A 19,139-nucleotide genomic window follows, 5' to 3' on the forward strand; every position below is an offset into this window, starting at 1 on the left:
CCAATGTAAAAGAGGGGCAGAAATAATAAGCAATAAAAGCACAATGTGACAAGCCCTGATTTCAATTCAGAACATAAATACATACATGAAATGGACATTGACGTGCTATGAATGTATTTGTTGTGGTACAACCATTCGATGTTTTTCTGTCTAGCGTGACACTAAGGCAGTGGCGTAAAATAAATAAATTAATGTAGCTCCCTTAGAACATAGATACATGGAATGGAAAATAAACATTCCGAAGACTGGAGTGAGATAGTTGCTTAGTGTCGCCAATCACAATTGAGATATTTGTTTCGGAGATCAGTGTCACATCAATTTCCACTACGAATAGATAGGAAGTATATAAATTTTTCAATATAACGCCAATGTCTTAGTGTCGCACTAGACAGAGAAACATCGAATGTGTGTACTACAAAACATTCATTTGTAGCACTGAATGAGCATTCCATGTATCTATGTTCTAAGGTAGCTCCTGCCTTTTTGTACGGAAAAATGACTTGACAATGATGTCAGATTCAACTATCTCAGTTGTGATTGGCGACACTAAGCAACTATCTCACTCCAGTCTTTGGACAACAACAAATGTTTATTTTCCATTCCTGGTATCTATATTCCAAGAATTTCAATACCTACAGTAACTCGTTGTTTTCACCTTTTATCAATTTTTTCATAAAACACCCAGCAATCGATCAGATAGTTTAGATCCATTGTAGATATACAATGACGATTCTGTAATATATTTGATTTTTCCCGCGACGAGCGGCATTAAACTTAGGAGGATTATAAGTCCGCCACCTTGAACATTTAATGAATGCAATTTTGGGTGAAATGATGAATGATAAAATTTGATGAGTTCTACCTTCTGTCAACAAAAAACACTCACCTTTGAAAACACTCTGTTGATTTGTTGCTTTCCACATGCCGCTTACAATTTTTTCCGAAAGTATTACGAATAAACCAGCGAAATGTGGTTGAAAAATATAGTGTCATTTAAAGATTACAGATTGTGCATGTCCTTAATTGACTAATTTCAAAAATAACATCACCGATCATGAAAAATCTAAGATAGCACCATTCCAAACCAAAAAGAAATGATAATTAAAAGCACGAAAAGTTGAAAACAAGCATCTAAAATGATCTGCAAAAAAAATTTCTACATTCATTAGCTTTTCAGACAAAAAAAAGCTCCCCGTTACTTTACTCGGTATTCAGAGGATGTGTATTATGTGTCATTTTCAAATAAAATATGTACAGGGATGTACTCACTAAGTTCGACAAGATTTTTAATTTATCATAACCAAATGTTGACGAAACTGTTGCACTAGAGGGTAGTTTCATTTTCTACACTCTTGTCAGTAGTGTTCTGCTTAGATTCCATCGAAAGTAATAATGGAAATTGAATAGGAAAAGGAATATAAGGTGATGAGGTCGATCTCTTTATAGCTGTCATTGTAAAAAACACACACACACTCGGCCCGACCGTATTGAATATGTACCGATAACTGAAGGAAATCGACTCTCGAAATACAATACTAACTCGTAAAGAAAAGTGTTAAAACTTGATGGTAATGACATCGTGTAGGTAGGGCAATATGCAGACCGAGTATCTTCGTTGATCCACGAGCATGGGACGAACCAAGAAACCAACAAATTTTTACTGTGGTTTTGCCTTGAATGTGAAGGTTTATGAGAACCCAAAAGTCTCTCAAAACGGTCTTCCTGGGCAGTGAACCCATAACTAGTAGATATCGATACATCGATATAGGCCAAGATTTCTCGTAAGGAAGATTGGGAAATTGCTAAGAAAATATTCACGTGACAAAGGTTGGAGTGGGTAATAAACTGCTTTTCACTATTTAAATCATCAAGAGTGGATGTAATATTCATAACGAAAGGAACAATTCTGTGTCAACTTCAAACACTTTGATGTAATGTAACAACATGTTTTGACCTCTTAGGAGGTCATCTTCAGGCCCAATCTTAACATAATGAGAACAATCAACAGTCACAATCACATTTCTTTAGATGTAATTTTCCCAGTACTCCAGCAGAAGGAAATATTCAGAAGCTTCCGCATCTCTTGAATTTGAGCAGAAGTTGCTTAGAACTTATGGGGTCATATATACTTAGAAAATGCAGAAGGGAAAAAGTAACTTCCATATAAAAAATTGGGTAGAAAGATGGTACTGATCCCCGATCTTTCAGACCAATTTGTTGAACATTGTTTCTATTGAAAACGATGGAGAAAGTAGTCGGTACATAACCATTGAGTGATAGGCGTAGCCAGGGTTGAGTTTCAGGGGGGGTTTGAAATGAAATTTTTCTGATTTTGACATATAAAGTGAGACTCTTTGAAACTAATACTATGTACCTATATTATTTCGGGGGAGGTTTGAACCCCCAAACCCCCCCCCCCCGGCTACGCCCGTGCATTGAGTAAAGCAGTATAGTGGTATAGAAAGTATCTCGGAAAGTATATAAAGAAGTATATAAGGAAGTTTAATAATAATAATTTATTGATCCTTTTGGACAACTTTATACATGCATAGGACAAGTTAGTCAAAATACCAAATGACCTAGGTTCTGATACAATCATAAGTATTCACTTACAGTATAATAACATTTTTCCTTATAATTAAGATTTCTTAAACTATATGGTAGATGATAGTAAAGCTTTACGGACTGGTACATGGGAGACATTTCAAACCCAGCAGTTCTATGTTTGGTTTGGGGATATATAGCAATCCCTCACCTCTAGTTTTATGATTGTGAAAGCTGGTTAGTTTAATCATGCTTTGTTCATTTTCTTTCACATACAAAAGGCATTTGAGTATGAAAATGGGGTACAAGGTGAGGATACTCCTTTCAACAAACAATGTTCTGCATGACTGACGTGGAGGTATATTCTACATCATACGCAGAATGCGTTTCTGCAGTATGAAAGCCCAGCCAACATCCGAGGAATTTCCCCACAGATGAACATTATATGATAACTGGCTATAAAATAAACCATAATATATATTTTGCAGAGTTTAAGGAGGAAAAAGATTTTTTACCTCACTTATAGCAAAATAAGAACTTTTGAGCTTATTACACAATGAATCACTGTGAGTGGACCACTTCAAACCACTGTCCAATTAGATGTCAAGAAATTTGGCACTTTCTTTAGATACTATGTCTTCATCCAAATAGTGAATAATGAGATCGAGATTACTTTGACATAATGTGAAATAAATGATAAAAGATACGGGTGAAAATGGAAGTGGGCAATATTGTTTTGGGGGCAGCGTTGGAAGCCGCACGTAGGAGATCATTTCCCGAGAACTCTAGTCATAGGACGGAATCATTTCAGCAATACCCCTCTTCACCATCTCTTACGCCATCTGAGCACAGCTTGGACTGCTCAGTGGACCAAACCTTCTCAGGCACAAAGCAAGAAAGAGAGCAACAAAATTTCATTAACTTGTGAAAATAAATCAATAAAATTGAAACATTTTTGAAGCTACTGCCATAATTTATTTTCCTCGCAAATGTCCGTCAGCACTCACTTCAAGCAAACTGCAAGTCGTATCTCAGACGGAATGCTTTCCCTGAGTTGAGTGGAGCATTTGTCTATTTTCGGACCAACTAAGCTTAGGATATGATAGAATTCAGTTTTTGTCATTCTGAATTATATCTTTAACCGCTCTTGGATATTCGTCTCATGCGTCATAAGGCGCGTTGGGTCAGATTCCATTATCCGATGCATTCCCACATATATTTGAATCATGCGCATTATGACGTGGTCCCACGTCACGTCAGAGTAATCTGTAGGCGCACCTTGAGGCCCGTATTAACAATCAGATCTCAAAACGGGTCCCAAGTCCTATCTCAGTTGATACTCAACAAAATAACAGCTCATAACGACCTCTAATAATGAACCCATAAAGGGCTCATTTTACCAAGAGAGGTTTTGAATGTTTTGATTCTCCTACCGCCTTTTGTTTATATCTAGCTCTTTCTAGTTCATGATTATCATTATTATCATTATTATCATAATTTCTTGGTGAAAACCTCTAAATATCGTTCGAAAATCATTGTCCGAAGAACTGTGGATCAAATAAAATGGATTTTCCAAAATTAAGTTTTTCACTTTATTGTGGAAAATGGATGTATGTTCTAAAACTGGCAAGGGCGGCTCGTCAGAGGAGGCAAGGGAGGCTAAGCCTCCTCATAAAGCTTAGAGCTAAAATACATTCACTTCGGGCATGTCCTCATTTTCAGAAAGTAATTTGCATATAAATTTTCCGAACACCTGAACTAGATATTCAGATAAAAATTAGTTCATTTTTCGGTCCTCCGCTCATAAAAATCCAGCATAACAATCATACAATCCACCGGCTGCGTACGCGTCCGCCGCGTCGAATGTGAATATTTCCTAGTAGGTACTGCCTATTCGGACGGAGGCTGTTGGGCCTGCTGCCTCCGTTGATAGTGTAACTCACGCATACGTTCTCTGGACTCACGTACTAGCCAAACAAGAATTCAGCTGACTTACTGTACCATATCCGCCCGTAAAATGTACCAGAGGAGGCACAGCTCCCCTGTTCTCCATTGATTCTTTCGTGCCGTCTTCGACTATATTCGCTTGATCTCCGACGGTAGGGGCGTTGTCCGGCGGTAGTTGTTATGATTTCAATTTTCAATTTGAATGTAACGTGGAGAACTGGAACTTCGGGAAATTTGTGATATATTCTTGTTGAGATAGGTTGTTTTGTTAGGGCGTTAGGGGTAAGTACTGATACGGATCAAAAAATAAAATGGAATTGAATATTGAGAATTAACTGTACACGTTGTTAAAACCTTTACAAGACCTCCACCAAATTTAATTACACTAAAGTCTACCGAAAGCGTCAGAATAGAAGTTTCAGTGTTGTTTGGTACGATAAATGTGATTGGTTTACTGGATCGATCAAACGGAAAAAATTATTTTGCTGGCCATATTTTCTTTTTTCTCATCAAACAGAATATACTTCATGGTTCAAAACGGGGTTTTCAGATTTGAAAAATTTACCGCGATCTATCGAAAGGCATAACAAGTAAAAGGAGCATATAGCATCCTCTTGCATTCAAAATTAATCTTAGAACTGACAACTTTTCATTATGTTGAAGAAGTATACTTTATTGACTGATAAGAGTTTGTTCCAACACTCCTCGAAAACTATTAGCCTCCTCAGCTCTCATGACCACGAGCCGCCACTTAAACTGGTAACATGGTGACTCGGTCATTCATTGATTGTTATTTTCAGTGCTCCGAAGTGTATCAAATTTACAGGGCGTGAAGGTTAATTCATTAATCAATTTGTATATTATGTCCATAGACATATAGACATGGACAGTGCCTTCCCTTTCTATCTATGCATCAAATACGGTCAAAAAAAGTGACAGAGAGAAACGCACGTCGGGAATGCAGTTGTCTCTTTCTAGAATTTTGATTGGTCTACACTCACCTCTATGTGAACAAAAAAGAGACAGGTAAATTCCCGACGATCATTTCTCTCTTTCTATAAAAAAAACCAATTTCATGCTGACATTGCTCAGTCCATGTGTCTATGTCTATGATTATGTCATACTGATGGACTAACATCAGGTCTTGTATGGTTTTCTTTTATTCGCGAATCCAATTACCGTTGAGGGCGCTGCGAAATGAAAACAAACTTTGACGTTTGTCAGTGCTTTTTTCGAGATTTGTACGGCCTAACAGAGTTTTTCTAGAAAATCTAGATATTTATCGGAATTGAATTGATTGATTTAGTTTCGTAAAGAAAGACCAACATATTTGGAAATATTTCATTCGAAAAGGATGAATTGTGGAATAAAATCGAGCGATATATTGGTGATCCACCGTACCTAGACACAAAATCCTATTATTTCACAGATTCTTTCTTGAATTAAACCTAGCTAATAATGTTGAGGCAGCATATACTGAGTTTGTGAAGTTTCTATTTGAAGTATTTCAATTCCATGTTATGATATAGGTATTCCTCATACTGAAATCTCAAGAGACATAAATATGATTCAGCTCATGGAACAAGTTCTACAGATGAGATAAAGATTTCATTTGGAAGTACGAAAATTATGAAATTGTATTTCTAAATCGTCGATTGAATTTAGCAGAAAACTGAAAACTCTCGCAAAGAAAAATCGTTTAACCTAACTCCTGCATGTTGAAAGCACTGGTATAAATACCTTTTCCAATATTTTTTCGGAATCAATATTTCTATTCAGAAACCCAGACAATAATCCCAATATAACTTCTCCAAATAATTGTTTTAATACTTTGTTGGACAACGTGAGATAAGAAAAATCATAAGGAACTAAACTTGTTTTGACTTTGCAGTACTGACAAAGTAGTTTCGTAATTCAGTCGGCAGAGGGCGTCTAGATTTTTGGATTCGCCAATTGTGGTTCTTATAATTCTGTGAAAATTCTGTAAGTAACTGAAATGTGTATGCTATGATGGTATATTGAATATTGGTTCATATTAATTTCTCATATAAATTATACAAAATCAACTTAGTTTATTAATTCAAAACAACTATATACTTTTGTGTATTAGTCAAAGCTCTATTTGTTGTCCATAATTTTAAATTTTTGTTAATTTTTTATTCATTGCAAATAAAAATATGGCACATCCGACGGCGTATTTCATTGATATCAATTGATTCCAAACAATGTTCAGATGAAAACATCCTGGTCACAAAACAAAACCATACTTTTGTTTTGTCGCTCAGGCTGTTTGTTTCCCAGTCTCAACAAAGTCGATATTGAAATTGAATAGAAGGAATAGAATTCGAATTTCGCGCCCTTCAATTATAAAACAGAGAACTGTTTCCAAACAGTTTTTTCTGTATTGACAGTACGACAATTTTTAAAATTAATAGGTTGGTTATAAAAGGGTCCGTTAGTGTACTTGTTTCTCATTTTCACTTTTATATTTAATGCTTCCACATCTGTGATTGGTGCGGAAAACATAGAACCTGAAACATTTTGTAATAGTTCATATGATTGCTCTGATGGTTGTCCTGAATTTTCTTTCCAACTAAAGTGAAAAACGTATTCATATCGATGTCAGCCATAGAATGTCCCTTTTTCTTCCCAGTTTCCTGTTCGATCAAGGATCACACAGCCTTAGTTTAATTTACGCTTGAAGAATTTTGTTTCTGCTCTTTTGATCTCACTTTTTTCACTATTTGTTTTTTAACAAGTTTTTCATCTTTCGTTATTTCAAAAATTGTTTTTTTTCCTCAACATATTTCTTCGTGTTTCAATTCTCAGTTTCTTTTCAGGAAAAATCTATTGAAAATTAAAAAAATCCAGTTTTTTTATAGTCATTTTTCGAGTTGTGTAGATATTATCTAAGCAGCTAATGGTACATTTATTGACGTGGGATGCATCTGTTCAAATATAGTCAAGACCAAGAAGAAATAGAAAAGAAGGTGCAATTCAGCAATTCGTTGGAAAGGTGATGACGTCGATATCAAAACCAAACATACTGAACAGTTCTTTAAGATATGTTTGACGTCTTAATAAGATAATATTATCTACGTTAAAATCCCCAATGAATATCATCTTGTCTGCTGAATTCCCAAAACAGCCATTCAGCACCGGTGTGAGCACCGACGTGAAAATTGAAAAATCTCCAGACGGCGGCCGATCATAACGAGACTCAAAGTTGGTCACTGCTACTTTTTCAATTGTTTTCTCTATGCTAAATGATTTTATTTGGAAGTCAAGGGCAGCACTTTTCTGACGAATATTGCTGTGCCACCACACCATGACTCAACACGACAGAACGAACTCATCGGCGGATAATTTTGGATTTTTTCTCTTTCAATTAATTCGTTTGAGAACTACTTACTGTTCGGTAACTAGCAATGCCAAGTTTAATTGTTCATAAAAAAATGTGACTCTGTCAATTTCATTCCTCAATGACTGGGTGTTGAAGTTTTAAATTGTATAGGACGAGAAATATCTGATCATTGTTTCCCTCGTATAGACGAAAGAAGAAACAACGAACAGTGATTCCACTACGACAATTCTCTTTGTTGTATAAGACATCATATCTGACTTATATTTATATATTATAAAAAACTATAAGGACTTTCAAACAAGAATAAATTTCTCACACATCAGTACGAATAATAAGACATTAGTAATAATCTTTGAAAAACTAAGTTGCCGATTTTATTTCAACTTATTTTTTTGGGATATAAACTTTAGTAAGGATAAAAACAAAACAAAATCCACTTTAGGATTCTATATTGACCTTAGTACATCATGAAATGGAATTGTTGTAGCATCTTCCGCTTCTCGTCTTTCTCGGTATACTGGTTGATCGTTGCCTTTTGCTCTTGAATCTTTTACTGCTCTTTTTTGATCTTGATCTACTAGACGATCTGCTCCTTTTGGATGACAAAATGTTTTTTTTAGATGATGATCTGCTATGGCGGATCAAAGTGTCTTCACTACATCTCGAGAGGTAACTTCCTGTTGAAGATCGGCTTTGGAAGCTGAGAAAAAATAAGAAAGCCAATATACAGGTTGTCCCAAAACTAGTGAATCAAACGTCACACCACGATAGAGTAGACCAAATATTATCGAATGACACCAACATTAGTTCAACGAAAATGTACCGTTTCCAAAATAATCAGAATTTTATTAAAATACCTAAAGTTGCTGATTTTTGAACTATTTTTCCTAATCACAGGGCCAGTTTGTGAAAAAGGATATCGATTTTAAATTATATTGAACTAAGATTATTGTTTTATCTCCCCTAATTGAAATTTTTTCAAGTAGTTAATCGATAACCTAAGTAAATGTAAATTAAAACAATTGTTTTTCTACATGACTTATATTACTCAGAATAAACCCCCTCTATAGGGGTGACAATATGGGAGAAAAACGCTATCCTTAATCACAAATTGGCCTTGTGATTGAAAAAATTGTTCGAAAATCGGCAACTTCAGGTTAGATTTTTTCAGAAACGGTACATTTTCGCTCAACTAATGTTGGTGTCATTCGATAGTATTTGATCTACTCTATCGTGGTGTGACGTTTGATTCACTAGTTTTGGGACACTCTGTATAATAGTAGTGGTGGCCTTCACTTCAAAGAAATTTATAGTACCTATATCAATTAAATAATGCACATATACAGCATGACAATTTGAGTATCAGCTAATATTGTGTGAATTAGCAGTAGGCATTGAGTTTCAAGATTCCGTCATCAACTCTTTCGTCAAACTATACCTAATTTATGCTTTACCTAATTATCTACCCGAGATCAAAGCCAAAGCTGAAGGAACGATCTAGTGAGATTCGTCCAGTATTCCCAAGAATAATCCTAGAAGTCGAACAAAATTTTTTCATTCAGTTTTTTAAATCTACATATCTGAAAGTATCACTCTCCAGACTTGTTAGGAAAATAACTATTTTATACAAGCGTGCACGTTCAGCCCTTTTTTCGCACGCATTTCAAGTTGCAAATAATCACTTTTCCGAACGGTGCGAAAAATAGCAGGTGTTTTTCCCGCACTCAAATATTATAGAGTAAATTGAATTCTGTCATTTACACTCAACTACTTGCCAGAAATCTACTTCGCATCGTTCGGGCAACGGTAGTTTCATTCGGGAAAGTATCACTTTCCACACTTGTTAGGAAAATAACTATTCTTTCCTGCTATTTGTGGAAGGTGATTTTTTGTCGCACTAGTTTGGGAGAGTGATATTACGAAAACTGAAATGGGTGAAGGAAAATCTAGAAATTATTGTCGTAGAGAAATAGAGTGTTTCCAACTTATGCGTAAAGTGTCTTACTCAGTCAACGGCAGTCGCGTGGGGGTGTGGGGGAAAGTATCACTTTCCGCACTACCGCACATTTTAGGAAAACAACTATTCGGTTCAATTACAAAAGGACGTTATTGGAATTATTTGAAATAATGGATTTGCTTATCGTGCTTATCGTGCTTATCAAGCTCATAACACGATGTACAAAATTATAATAATACCTTCAACTGTAATTTAATAGAAACACGTACTGGTTGTTTGTTTACTAACCTTCCAGAAGATTCCCTTCTTTCGTTTCGTCTCTTTTTCTGCATCTCGAAATTATCCCTCAGAAGGTCCTTCAAGTCCAAGGAACTGTTTTTTTTTCTAACAGTATCAGCGTGTGTGTCAGGTTCATTATTCATGTCTTCGTAGTTATCATCAAAAAGCTCTTTGGGCGGTGTCATCTTGTTTTCCTCGATGAAAGTTTTATTTGCAATAGCGCATCGATCATCGGTATCCTCGTTATATGATGAAATGTCGAAAACCTCAGATGAATCTTCTTCGCAGTCATCTTCGTCAGACCCACCCAGATCCAAGGGTTCTGTTATGGAAGGTTCAGTAAATGGCACACCCAAGATCTGATTCATGAATTTACCGATCTGACGTCCGTATTTTGATTTATAGTGTCTCATGTGTTTCATGAACCACTTCTTACCCTTTCTGTGCGGTCTTCTGAAAAAACAAGCTGTTTTATTTATATGGTAGGTGAATGAAACACTATTCTAGATACAAATGCTTAGGTGATTTAATTAATACTCAACATGTTTCGAGGGGCGAAAAAGCCACAAGAATTAAAAAACTAGTGCAAAAAGTTACATAAAAGTCATTTAAAAGTTAATAATATAAAACAGTTAAGAGAGCATTAGTTTAAAGCAGTTTAATAATTGCAAAGTAATAGAAGGTATAATCAAGTGATAAAATAATTGAATGAAAAAGGTAGAATGTCGTGAAGGAATCAACATAAAATTCTTCAAAAACAATTCACAGAAAATAGCTCTGAAGTCATGCAAATGATCAAAAATGGTTCCCCTTGAAATTACTATAGAGTATACTAAAAGGAAAAGTTTCAGGGTACCAACCGAAGTATTATCATTTGAATAGGGCAGTGGTGAAAAAATAATTACCTAAATCGCCTAAGTATTTGTATCTGCAATAGTGTTCAATTCACATAATATGGACTGCCCATCAGGGCAGTCTGATATCTATCAGGGCATTCAGTTCTAATCTGCTTCATTCAGTTATGGCTAGAATTTTTAGGCGCTCCTTTCTATAGGAAATATAACTTTTTATTTTTCTCAAATGACTATAATTTCCAAATTTCAAGCAGAAAATGGTGATTATGATTCGTAATGAAAAATCCGTAGTCAAAATCAAATTTTCCTGTCCGTCTGTGAACTAAATACAATACAGGGTGTTTCACGAATAATTGTCAGGCTTACAGAGCAGATGCAGGACAATTTAGTAGGTCTGAATCAGTGTTCGAAAAATGTCCGAATTATATTCGTTCAAGAGATACAGGATGTTTTATGTATTTTGTCAAAAACTTTCAATAGCCATAACTCATGAAAGCCTGCATGGATCTTCATGAAAATTTCAGGGAACGAGTACAGTGACTATATACCCCCCATAGTGGCGACATAGGCTGTCTCATTTACTATTGGTTGATCCGCCATGTTTTGTCAGACGTCAAAATGAATGGTATTTGCATAGAAATTCTTATCTATTGTAATGATAGTTTCAATGTCTGGAAATATAATGTAAGGAAGGTTTTTAACGGCATTCAGACAGGAATTGAATTCTGAAAAAAGTACCACCCAGAGCAGGATTCGAACCTACGACCCCCCGATTACCGGTCAGGTACTCTCCCAACTGAGCTACCCGGGCTGACGTGAGGATCCATCTGCATTGTCTGGAAACCATCCTCACGTCAGCCCGGGTAGCTCAGTTGGGAGAGTACCTGACCGGTAATCGGGGGGTCGTAGGTTCGAATCCTGCTCTGGGTGGTACTTTTTTCAGAATTCAATTCATGTCTGAATGCCGTTAAAAACCTTCCTTACATTCTTATCTATATTATTATTTCTATAATATGATTATTTGTCTACGGCCTTGACATATGGCGGATTTTTGACAGTTTTATGTCGCCACTGTGGGGGTATATAGTCACTGTAGGAACGAGTATGGGCCAGTGCCAAATATTTGCACATAATGAGTCGTATGCATAAAGAAAAGCATTTGCTTTTACTATAATACTATCTTTGTCAGTTGCTTATAAAGTGTATAGTTTCCTTTCAATAAACTGAAGTGAAAGCATTCACTACTTCTTTATGCATATGGCCCATTGACTTGTCGATAGCGCAGGTGTTCTCAGTGACATGACTTATTGGGCTGCATCTTATTCCATCCAATACATGAATGTAGGGGTTCCACATTTGATTACATCGATTAAAATAGAAATGATAGAATTACCATAGGTGGTTTTACGGGGGGGGGGGTAAAGGGGGAGCAATTACTCCCTCCCCTCCAGAGCACTACAAACAATTCGATTTTTTGAATTTCATTCAGGAAAAAACTAACAAAAAATAATATAATAATGAAATGAGAACTAGAGATTCCTTACAATTGTAAGAAAAAAGTGCTTATGGGACTGCAAATGATTCTTATTCAAGATACCTACAGGCTGTTACTTGAAGTTTCAATTTGAAATTTGATTTGTTCATTCAATCATTACCCCCTCCCCCCAGAAATTCAGTCTAGGACCGCCTTTGAAAAATACTCATCTTCGAATTATTCAACTTCGAATTATTTCTTCTAGTAAGTGAAACACGGATATAAACTTCGATATTCACTAGTAGCTTCACGGCCGTCGCACTTACAAAATCCATAAAGTAACAACATGTCAGTATAATTCATATAACGACGCCAAATTGATGAAAACACAACAATCTACCACTTGCGTATTTTTCTCTTTCAATAATTACCTGACAATGGTTTGAAATGCAAAAATTCTTAGCATGTGGCACTAAGATTTTGACAAGAAAAAACAAAACTTTTTAATTTATCAGCGATAATAAGGTCAGAAATTTTAAAACGAATATTTCCTATGTTAGAAAAACTTGATCTCAGAAGAGTTCTGATGAGAGTTCTGAATAGCGCTCATTAAGCGCAAACTAAACTTTTCAATTTATCAGCAATATTTAGGTCAGAAATTTGAAAACTAATATTCTGAGCAGAGCTCTGTGAGTTCTACGAGTATGACGAGAGAGTTTAATCGAACAAACGATACATTTTAATTTATCAACTATAATAAGGTCAAAAATTCGAAAAACAAATATTTCATATATTATATATATGGTGGCCAAAATTTACCTCAGAAGAGTTCTGATGAGTGTTCTGAGTAGCGCTCGATTAGTTCTACAAATATGCCAATTCATCAACTATAAAAAATCGAAAATTCTGAAAATCAATATAATATATCATATGCGGTCAAATTTGATAGCAGAAGAGGTCTGGTAAGAGTTCTAAGTAGCGCTAGGTGAGCTCCCCAAAATATGTCAGGAGATTTTAATTGAAAAAAACGCAACTTTTCATTTTATCAGCTTCTAATAAGGTCAAACATTCGAAAAAAATATTTCATATATGGTGGTCAAAATTGATCTCAGACGAGATATGATGAGAGTTCTGAGTAGCGCTCGATGAGTTCTACAAAATATGTCAAGAAAATTTGAACGAGAAAACGAAACTTTTCAATTTTTCAGCTATAAAAAGATAAAAAATTGTAAAAGGCGATATTTCATATGATGGCAAAAATTGATAGCAGAAGAGTTCTGATAAGTGTTCTAACTAACGCTAGGTGAGTTCTACAAAATATGTCAAGAGAGTTTAGTGGAAAAAACGAAACTTTTCAATTTATCAGCTATATTAAGGTCAAAATTTGTAAAAAAAAATCATATGGTGGTGAAAATGGATCTCAGAACAATTTTGTTGTTCAATCGGAATAACTACACTTAGTTATTTCGATTGAATTCTCTTGACATATTTTGTAGAATTTATCGATCGGTACTCAGAACTCTCATCGGAACTCTGAGGTCAATTTTGATAATAATAATAACATATGTCTGGCCTGCCTGGCAGCTATCTGGTAGATGGCCTGTCGGGTAGCCATCGTAACGACGTAGACGATGCAGCCAGCCACGCCTGCTGTACGCAGTCCCATTTCTTATTCCTCTCTCTTTCACATCCTTTATAGGGGTGCTCTTTCTGCTCCCATTTCTCTACCCCTCACCCAAACCGAGAAAGGGGAGCACAAACCCATGGAAATGGTGATAACGAGAAGCCTCGGAAACAAGTCGCTGCCTGGGGATCGTCAGGGCATGTCTGGAGCCGGCACTGGACATGACAGCATGCGAGACGTCGGTGGCAGGATATTGGGGAATCGGGCTCCTGCTGCAAAAGAAGCTACAGCAACAACAGCAACCAACGAGTTCAATTCAATTGCCCACTCGAACCGCTGAAGGTGCAGCGCAAGATATTCAGTAAGTGCTCACCCAAGCGGGGTTAGTTAGAAAGCGCATGAAGTGGACAACGTCCTTGAATGAAACTATTGTGCGCATCCCGAATCGACGCAATTAAACAAGAATTTCAGCATCCGCTAGCAATAGAAAGCAACACCAACACCTCTGATGAAATTCACAAGCCTGGGCAACAACAGCCAGAAGAAATTGATACTGAAAGTCCATCTTGCAACGCAAGTGAACCTGAACACCAGGAAGATAGGGAAGAGCTCTACCGACAAGTTGACTCAGACATGAGAAGATAGGTACTTTGCCGAACTGGAAGGAACAGATCCTCTTCATCGAATAGCACGTCCCCGACTCAATACATCCAAGAAACTGTCACTCATAATCGACAACTTGAATAAGGATGTTTTACCTAAGTAGGTACCTACAGAACGGAAGTTCATTGGAATATCTGCATCTAGTTTTTTTACTGTGCACCGCTAACAATAGCGAAAACAACAGGGGCGAAAATTCGCCTAACGAACAACGATGGTCCAAAATTGCACAAATTACATACGCCACCATGGCAGAAACGTCTTCAACACAAAACAGAGAGGCTAAGAAGAGACATTGGACGATTAACGGAGTACTTAAACGGAATTCGCGAAAGAAAAGTTGTGAAAGCTGCCAAAGAAATCATGGATAGAAACAGGACACACACAGGACGAGATACGGAGAATGCTACAGCTCACCACTGCCTCGACACTCTGAAGCAAAAGTTAAGTCTGTATATGCAGAACGCCTGAGCAGATATGAAGGCAATAATAGCCGGAAAAGAGAAAATAATTCATTCGAAAAGTCGGAAGAAACTTTCTACCGGTCACTCACATCTTCTGATGGAGAAAATGGAAAGTTACCACCAAAGGAAGCCATTGAACAATTCTGGACCGAACTATTATCAACGAAACCTCAGTTCAATGGAGATACCGGATGGATTGAAGATGAAAAATCTGAGGCTATGAAATATAAGCCAATGCAGCATGACATGATCACAATTGAAGAAGTAAAATCAGCTATCAGAGGACTACACAACTGGAAAACACCTGGGCCTGATGGATTACAGAACTTCTGGATCAAGAAACTTTGGATCATGCATGACAAATTGACCTCCGCAATAAATGATGTCATTGAAATTCCTGAAAGAATGCCAGTATTCTTTACATATGGTATAACATACCTGTTACCTAAAGACCAAAGGAATACAGAAGATCCATCCAAGTACCGACCAATCACATGTCTTCCAACGATGTACAAATTAATCACATCGTGCATTTCAAACCGAATTCACAACCATTGCGAAAGGAATAACATCATCGCCATGCAACAGGAAGGATGCACCAAAGACAGCCGAGGGTGCAAAGAAAAACTAATTGATTCAGTTATCTGCAATCTAGCGTTCTCATTGCGAAGAAATCTTCACGCTGCATACATAGACTACAAGAAATAAGCATTCGATTCCATATCTCACGAATGGCTCTTGACGATCTTGAAGATTTACAAGGTGGATCCCAATATTGTTGAGTTCCTGAAAAACGCCATATCAACCTGGCGTAATGGTCTTCAAATGAAAGCAGCAGATGGCTCCGTTACTACAGGACCTATTCCAATAAGACGCGGAATTTTCCAAGGAGATTCGCTGAGCCCTCTATGGTTCTGCATGGCCCTGGATCCCTCGTCTCACAGATTGAATTCTACGAACTAAGGATTTGCCATCAAGAGCGGCAGTAGAACTATGATGAAACTAAATCATCTCCTTATCATGGACGATTTGAAACTCTTCGCATCTGCTGAATGGTGGAAGGATTCTCGGAAGACATCAAAATGAAGTTTGGACTAGAAAAATGTCGACAGCTGAATATAACGAAAGGAAAAATAGAAGATGGTACGTTCAAATTCAGGGAAGGTGCAGAAATTGAAGCATTAAAGGAAGGAGACACATACAAGTATCTAGGCATAAAACAGGCAAGAAAAATCAATCAGAGGATGAAGAAAACACTAACGAAGGAGTTTATCCGAAGATTGAGAAGAATAATGAGAACTGGCCTCAACAACAAGAATCTAATAAAAGCGATTAATACCTACGCTTTCTCGGCGCTGAGGTACTCATTCGGTATCATCTCTTGGACCACCACCGATTTAGCAGCCTTACAGAGAAAAATAAAGATGATGCTGACAAAACATAATAAACATCACCCCAAAAGCTCAATAGAACGGACAGAGCTGCCACAACATCTTGGGGGTAGAGGAATTGTTGATTTGTCCAACCGTATGTCCCAGGAAATTGAAGGACTTCGACAATATTTCTTGAGCAAGGCTACTCCGTCAGATCTCCATCGAGTAGTTTGTGTTGCTGATAGTCGAACACTCTGCAGAAAGCAAAATGCAGAAACTGATTGGCAAACCTTTGCATGGGAGGCACCAGAACGAGGTCAACCATGATTACGTCGACATATCTGCGTCGAACTACTGGTACTGTTTGACTTCCGGAAGGTTGTTTCCTGACACAGAGGGCTTCATGCTCGCCATCCAGGATCAGGTGATTCCAACTACATGAAATATATCGCCAAGGTTGCCTCGATGGCGGACGATAGCTGATGTGGTTATGGCTGTGCGACACAAGACACTATATCCAGCACATCACCAGGGGATGTCAGAAGTTCGTGGACACGGAGGACCAAAAAAGACATGATGCTGTAGCCAAGATTCTTCACCAAGAATTGTCACTAAAACACCAACTCCTAAGTTTGAAAAAAGTTCCTTATTACATCCGGATACTGTATTGGAAAATGAACATCACGGGCTCTACTGGCATCGCACGTTTCTCGCAGACCGGAAAATAACCCACAATAGACCAGACCTCATATTGCTCAATGAGGACAGAGCTACTATTCATCGACGTGGCGATTCCAAATAATAACAATCTTCTAGATAGGCACACTGAAAAAATTTCAAAATACAGAGATCTCGATAAACAAACCAGAAGACAGTGGAAACTGAAAGATATTAACACCATCCCTATTGTCATATCATCTACAGGCCTGATACCGAAGAAACTACTAGAGAACTTGAGGAAACTTCAGTTGGACGAAAATGTCTATAGAGTCATGCAGTCGGCGGTACTGCTGGGAACGGCGAGAACTGTACGGAAGTACATGGGAATGCAGAGAAACACCGTCTGCTCCTACAGGAAGTGCGGGTGGAGCAGGAATCCAACCGACGGCAGGGAGCAGAGGAGCAACCCGGACCCGATCACCACCACGAGCCCGAAAATCTGGAAAGGGCTCCAACAGAGCTTAATCCTTTTGATATCTGAGATATCTGGGATAAGTGAATGTTCTTCTGGAGAGGAGTGTGAAAGCCACGAGGCTAAAGGCATAATAATAATTAATCGACTTTATTTCCACCTATAGAAAGTGTACAGATACACATGAACATAATAATATGAGATATTGTAAGAACCAAGCCGAAGCGGTATTTAGTCATTAGACTCAACCCCGTTTGGTTGTTATTATCTGATTATCTGATCACCATGTCAAATATAATATGCAAATTGATTGTCACGATGGTAATAATTATCGAATTGAACATGAATATAACTCCAAGAGGAATACACTTTGAGAGTTTATTCTATCAAATAAAATCGTTCCGAAAACTTCCAACATGAGAACTTGCAATGTTGCTGTCTTTGGTGCTTTTTTTAGACCTACAATGTGATGTACCTATTGGGTTATTACCCGCGATAGGTATGCGATATGCGATGTTGCGGACATTAATAACTCGACTTTTTTTCAAATCAACATTGTGAAGTCGCATTTTCGCAGTGATAATAATTCCCGACAACTTCCCTGTGACTGTAACTGGTTGACTGGGTTGTGAAACACGACCGAACGCAGGATATATGCTGCACGTGAAATGCGAATTGATAAGCAAATATTATAATATATGCTTCTTCTTTCAATTCCGCTTCGAATTCGTTGGTTATTTTTGTCCTAGAGCACCATTGCTAAAAATCGAATGTTAAATAATGAAACGCAAAGATACCTATTATTGATAGGTTTCAAAATCGAATAAACATATAGGTCTATTTATTATAGACAAAAGTGCTGATAAATATTAGTTATAGGTGCGAGAATAATCTGATAAAAATATTACAAACTTTGTACTAGTACCTTGTAACTTTCTTAGGAGTTGGTTTTCTATTCACGCGCAAACTAGGCTCTTTCTTTTGAGGAGTCGGAGGCCTGATCATTTCATTGTTTTCCGGTACCTGGAGTTGTACTTTCTTTTTAGAAAGACGAGATAGACCATATATCGCCATACCAACAGTTGCAATCGCTGCAGAGGTTCCCAGACAACCAACACTGGACGGAGGCTACCACCAGAAGAGACTTATTTAGTGGTAGAAGGTACATACAGAGCCAAAGATTATAGAGCTAAACTCCATAATCTTTGCATAATATACTTACAGGGGTTGTATATTCGGAACATTCTGAAAGACTATCCAGGTATCTTCGTAGTAGCGTCGCGAAAAAGGCGGCAGGAATCATTCCGTGCAACATTATTAGCAAAATTTTTCATAAGCTCAGAAGAACTAAAAACGTAATCGATAACTTTATGAAAGCCGGTCATAAAATGACTCCATACACAGTATTTTTGATTTATATGTCGAATTGTCAAAAATTAATGAATTAAATTTTTTATCAAGAAGTCT

At 37.1% G+C, this 19,139-nt stretch overlaps 1 protein-coding gene and 1 long non-coding RNA gene across 3 annotated transcripts; both read right to left on the reverse strand.

Annotated features, from left to right (window-relative positions):
• Positions 1 to 1,028: 1,028 nt before the first annotated feature.
• LOC123310044 lies at positions 1,029 to 1,540 on the reverse strand. The gene is made up of 2 exons (XR_006537320.1): positions 1,270 to 1,540; positions 1,029 to 1,141 (listed from the first exon to the last, which is right to left on the reverse strand). It is a non-coding gene; the product is annotated as an uncharacterized LOC123310044 (long non-coding RNA).
• Positions 1,541 to 8,287: 6,747 nt separating this feature from the next.
• Positions 8,288 to 19,120, reverse strand: LOC123309399. Of its 2 annotated transcripts, none has more exons than XM_044892504.1 (4): positions 18,895 to 19,120; positions 18,598 to 18,800; positions 10,101 to 10,541; positions 8,288 to 8,555 (listed from the first exon to the last, which is right to left on the reverse strand). In XM_044892504.1, the coding sequence occupies exons 1-4, from the start codon at positions 18,985 to 18,987 to the stop codon at positions 8,321 to 8,323; spliced, it is 972 nt and encodes a 323-aa protein (XP_044748439.1). In that variant the 5' UTR covers positions 18,988 to 19,120; the 3' UTR covers positions 8,288 to 8,320. The 2 variants fall into 2 exon arrangements, with proteins under 2 accessions (XP_044748439.1, XP_044748438.1); XM_044892503.1 differs by having other exon boundaries at positions 10,101 to 10,544; positions 18,895 to 19,119.
• Between the last annotated feature and the right edge of the window lie 19 nt (positions 19,121 to 19,139).

Source organism: Coccinella septempunctata, chromosome 3, assembly GCF_907165205.1.
Source record: "Coccinella septempunctata chromosome 3, icCocSept1.1, whole genome shotgun sequence".
NCBI lineage: Eukaryota > Metazoa > Arthropoda > Insecta > Coleoptera > Coccinellidae > Coccinella > Coccinella septempunctata.

Excerpts from the sequence above, each read along its gene's own strand:
- LOC123309399 (XM_044892503.1), bottom strand. The coding sequence starts at position 18,987 with ATGTTGCACGGAATGATTCCTGCCGCCTTTTTCGCGACGCTACTACGA. Across the intron at positions 18,801-18,894 it reads GTTCCGAATATACAACCCCT|CCTCCGTCCAGTGTTGGTTG; the intron begins GTAAGTATATTA and ends TTCTGGTGGTAG. Across the intron at positions 8,556-10,100 it reads AGAAGGGAATCTTCTGGAAG|CTTCCAAAGCCGATCTTCAA; the intron begins GTTAGTAAACAA and ends ATTTTTTCTCAG.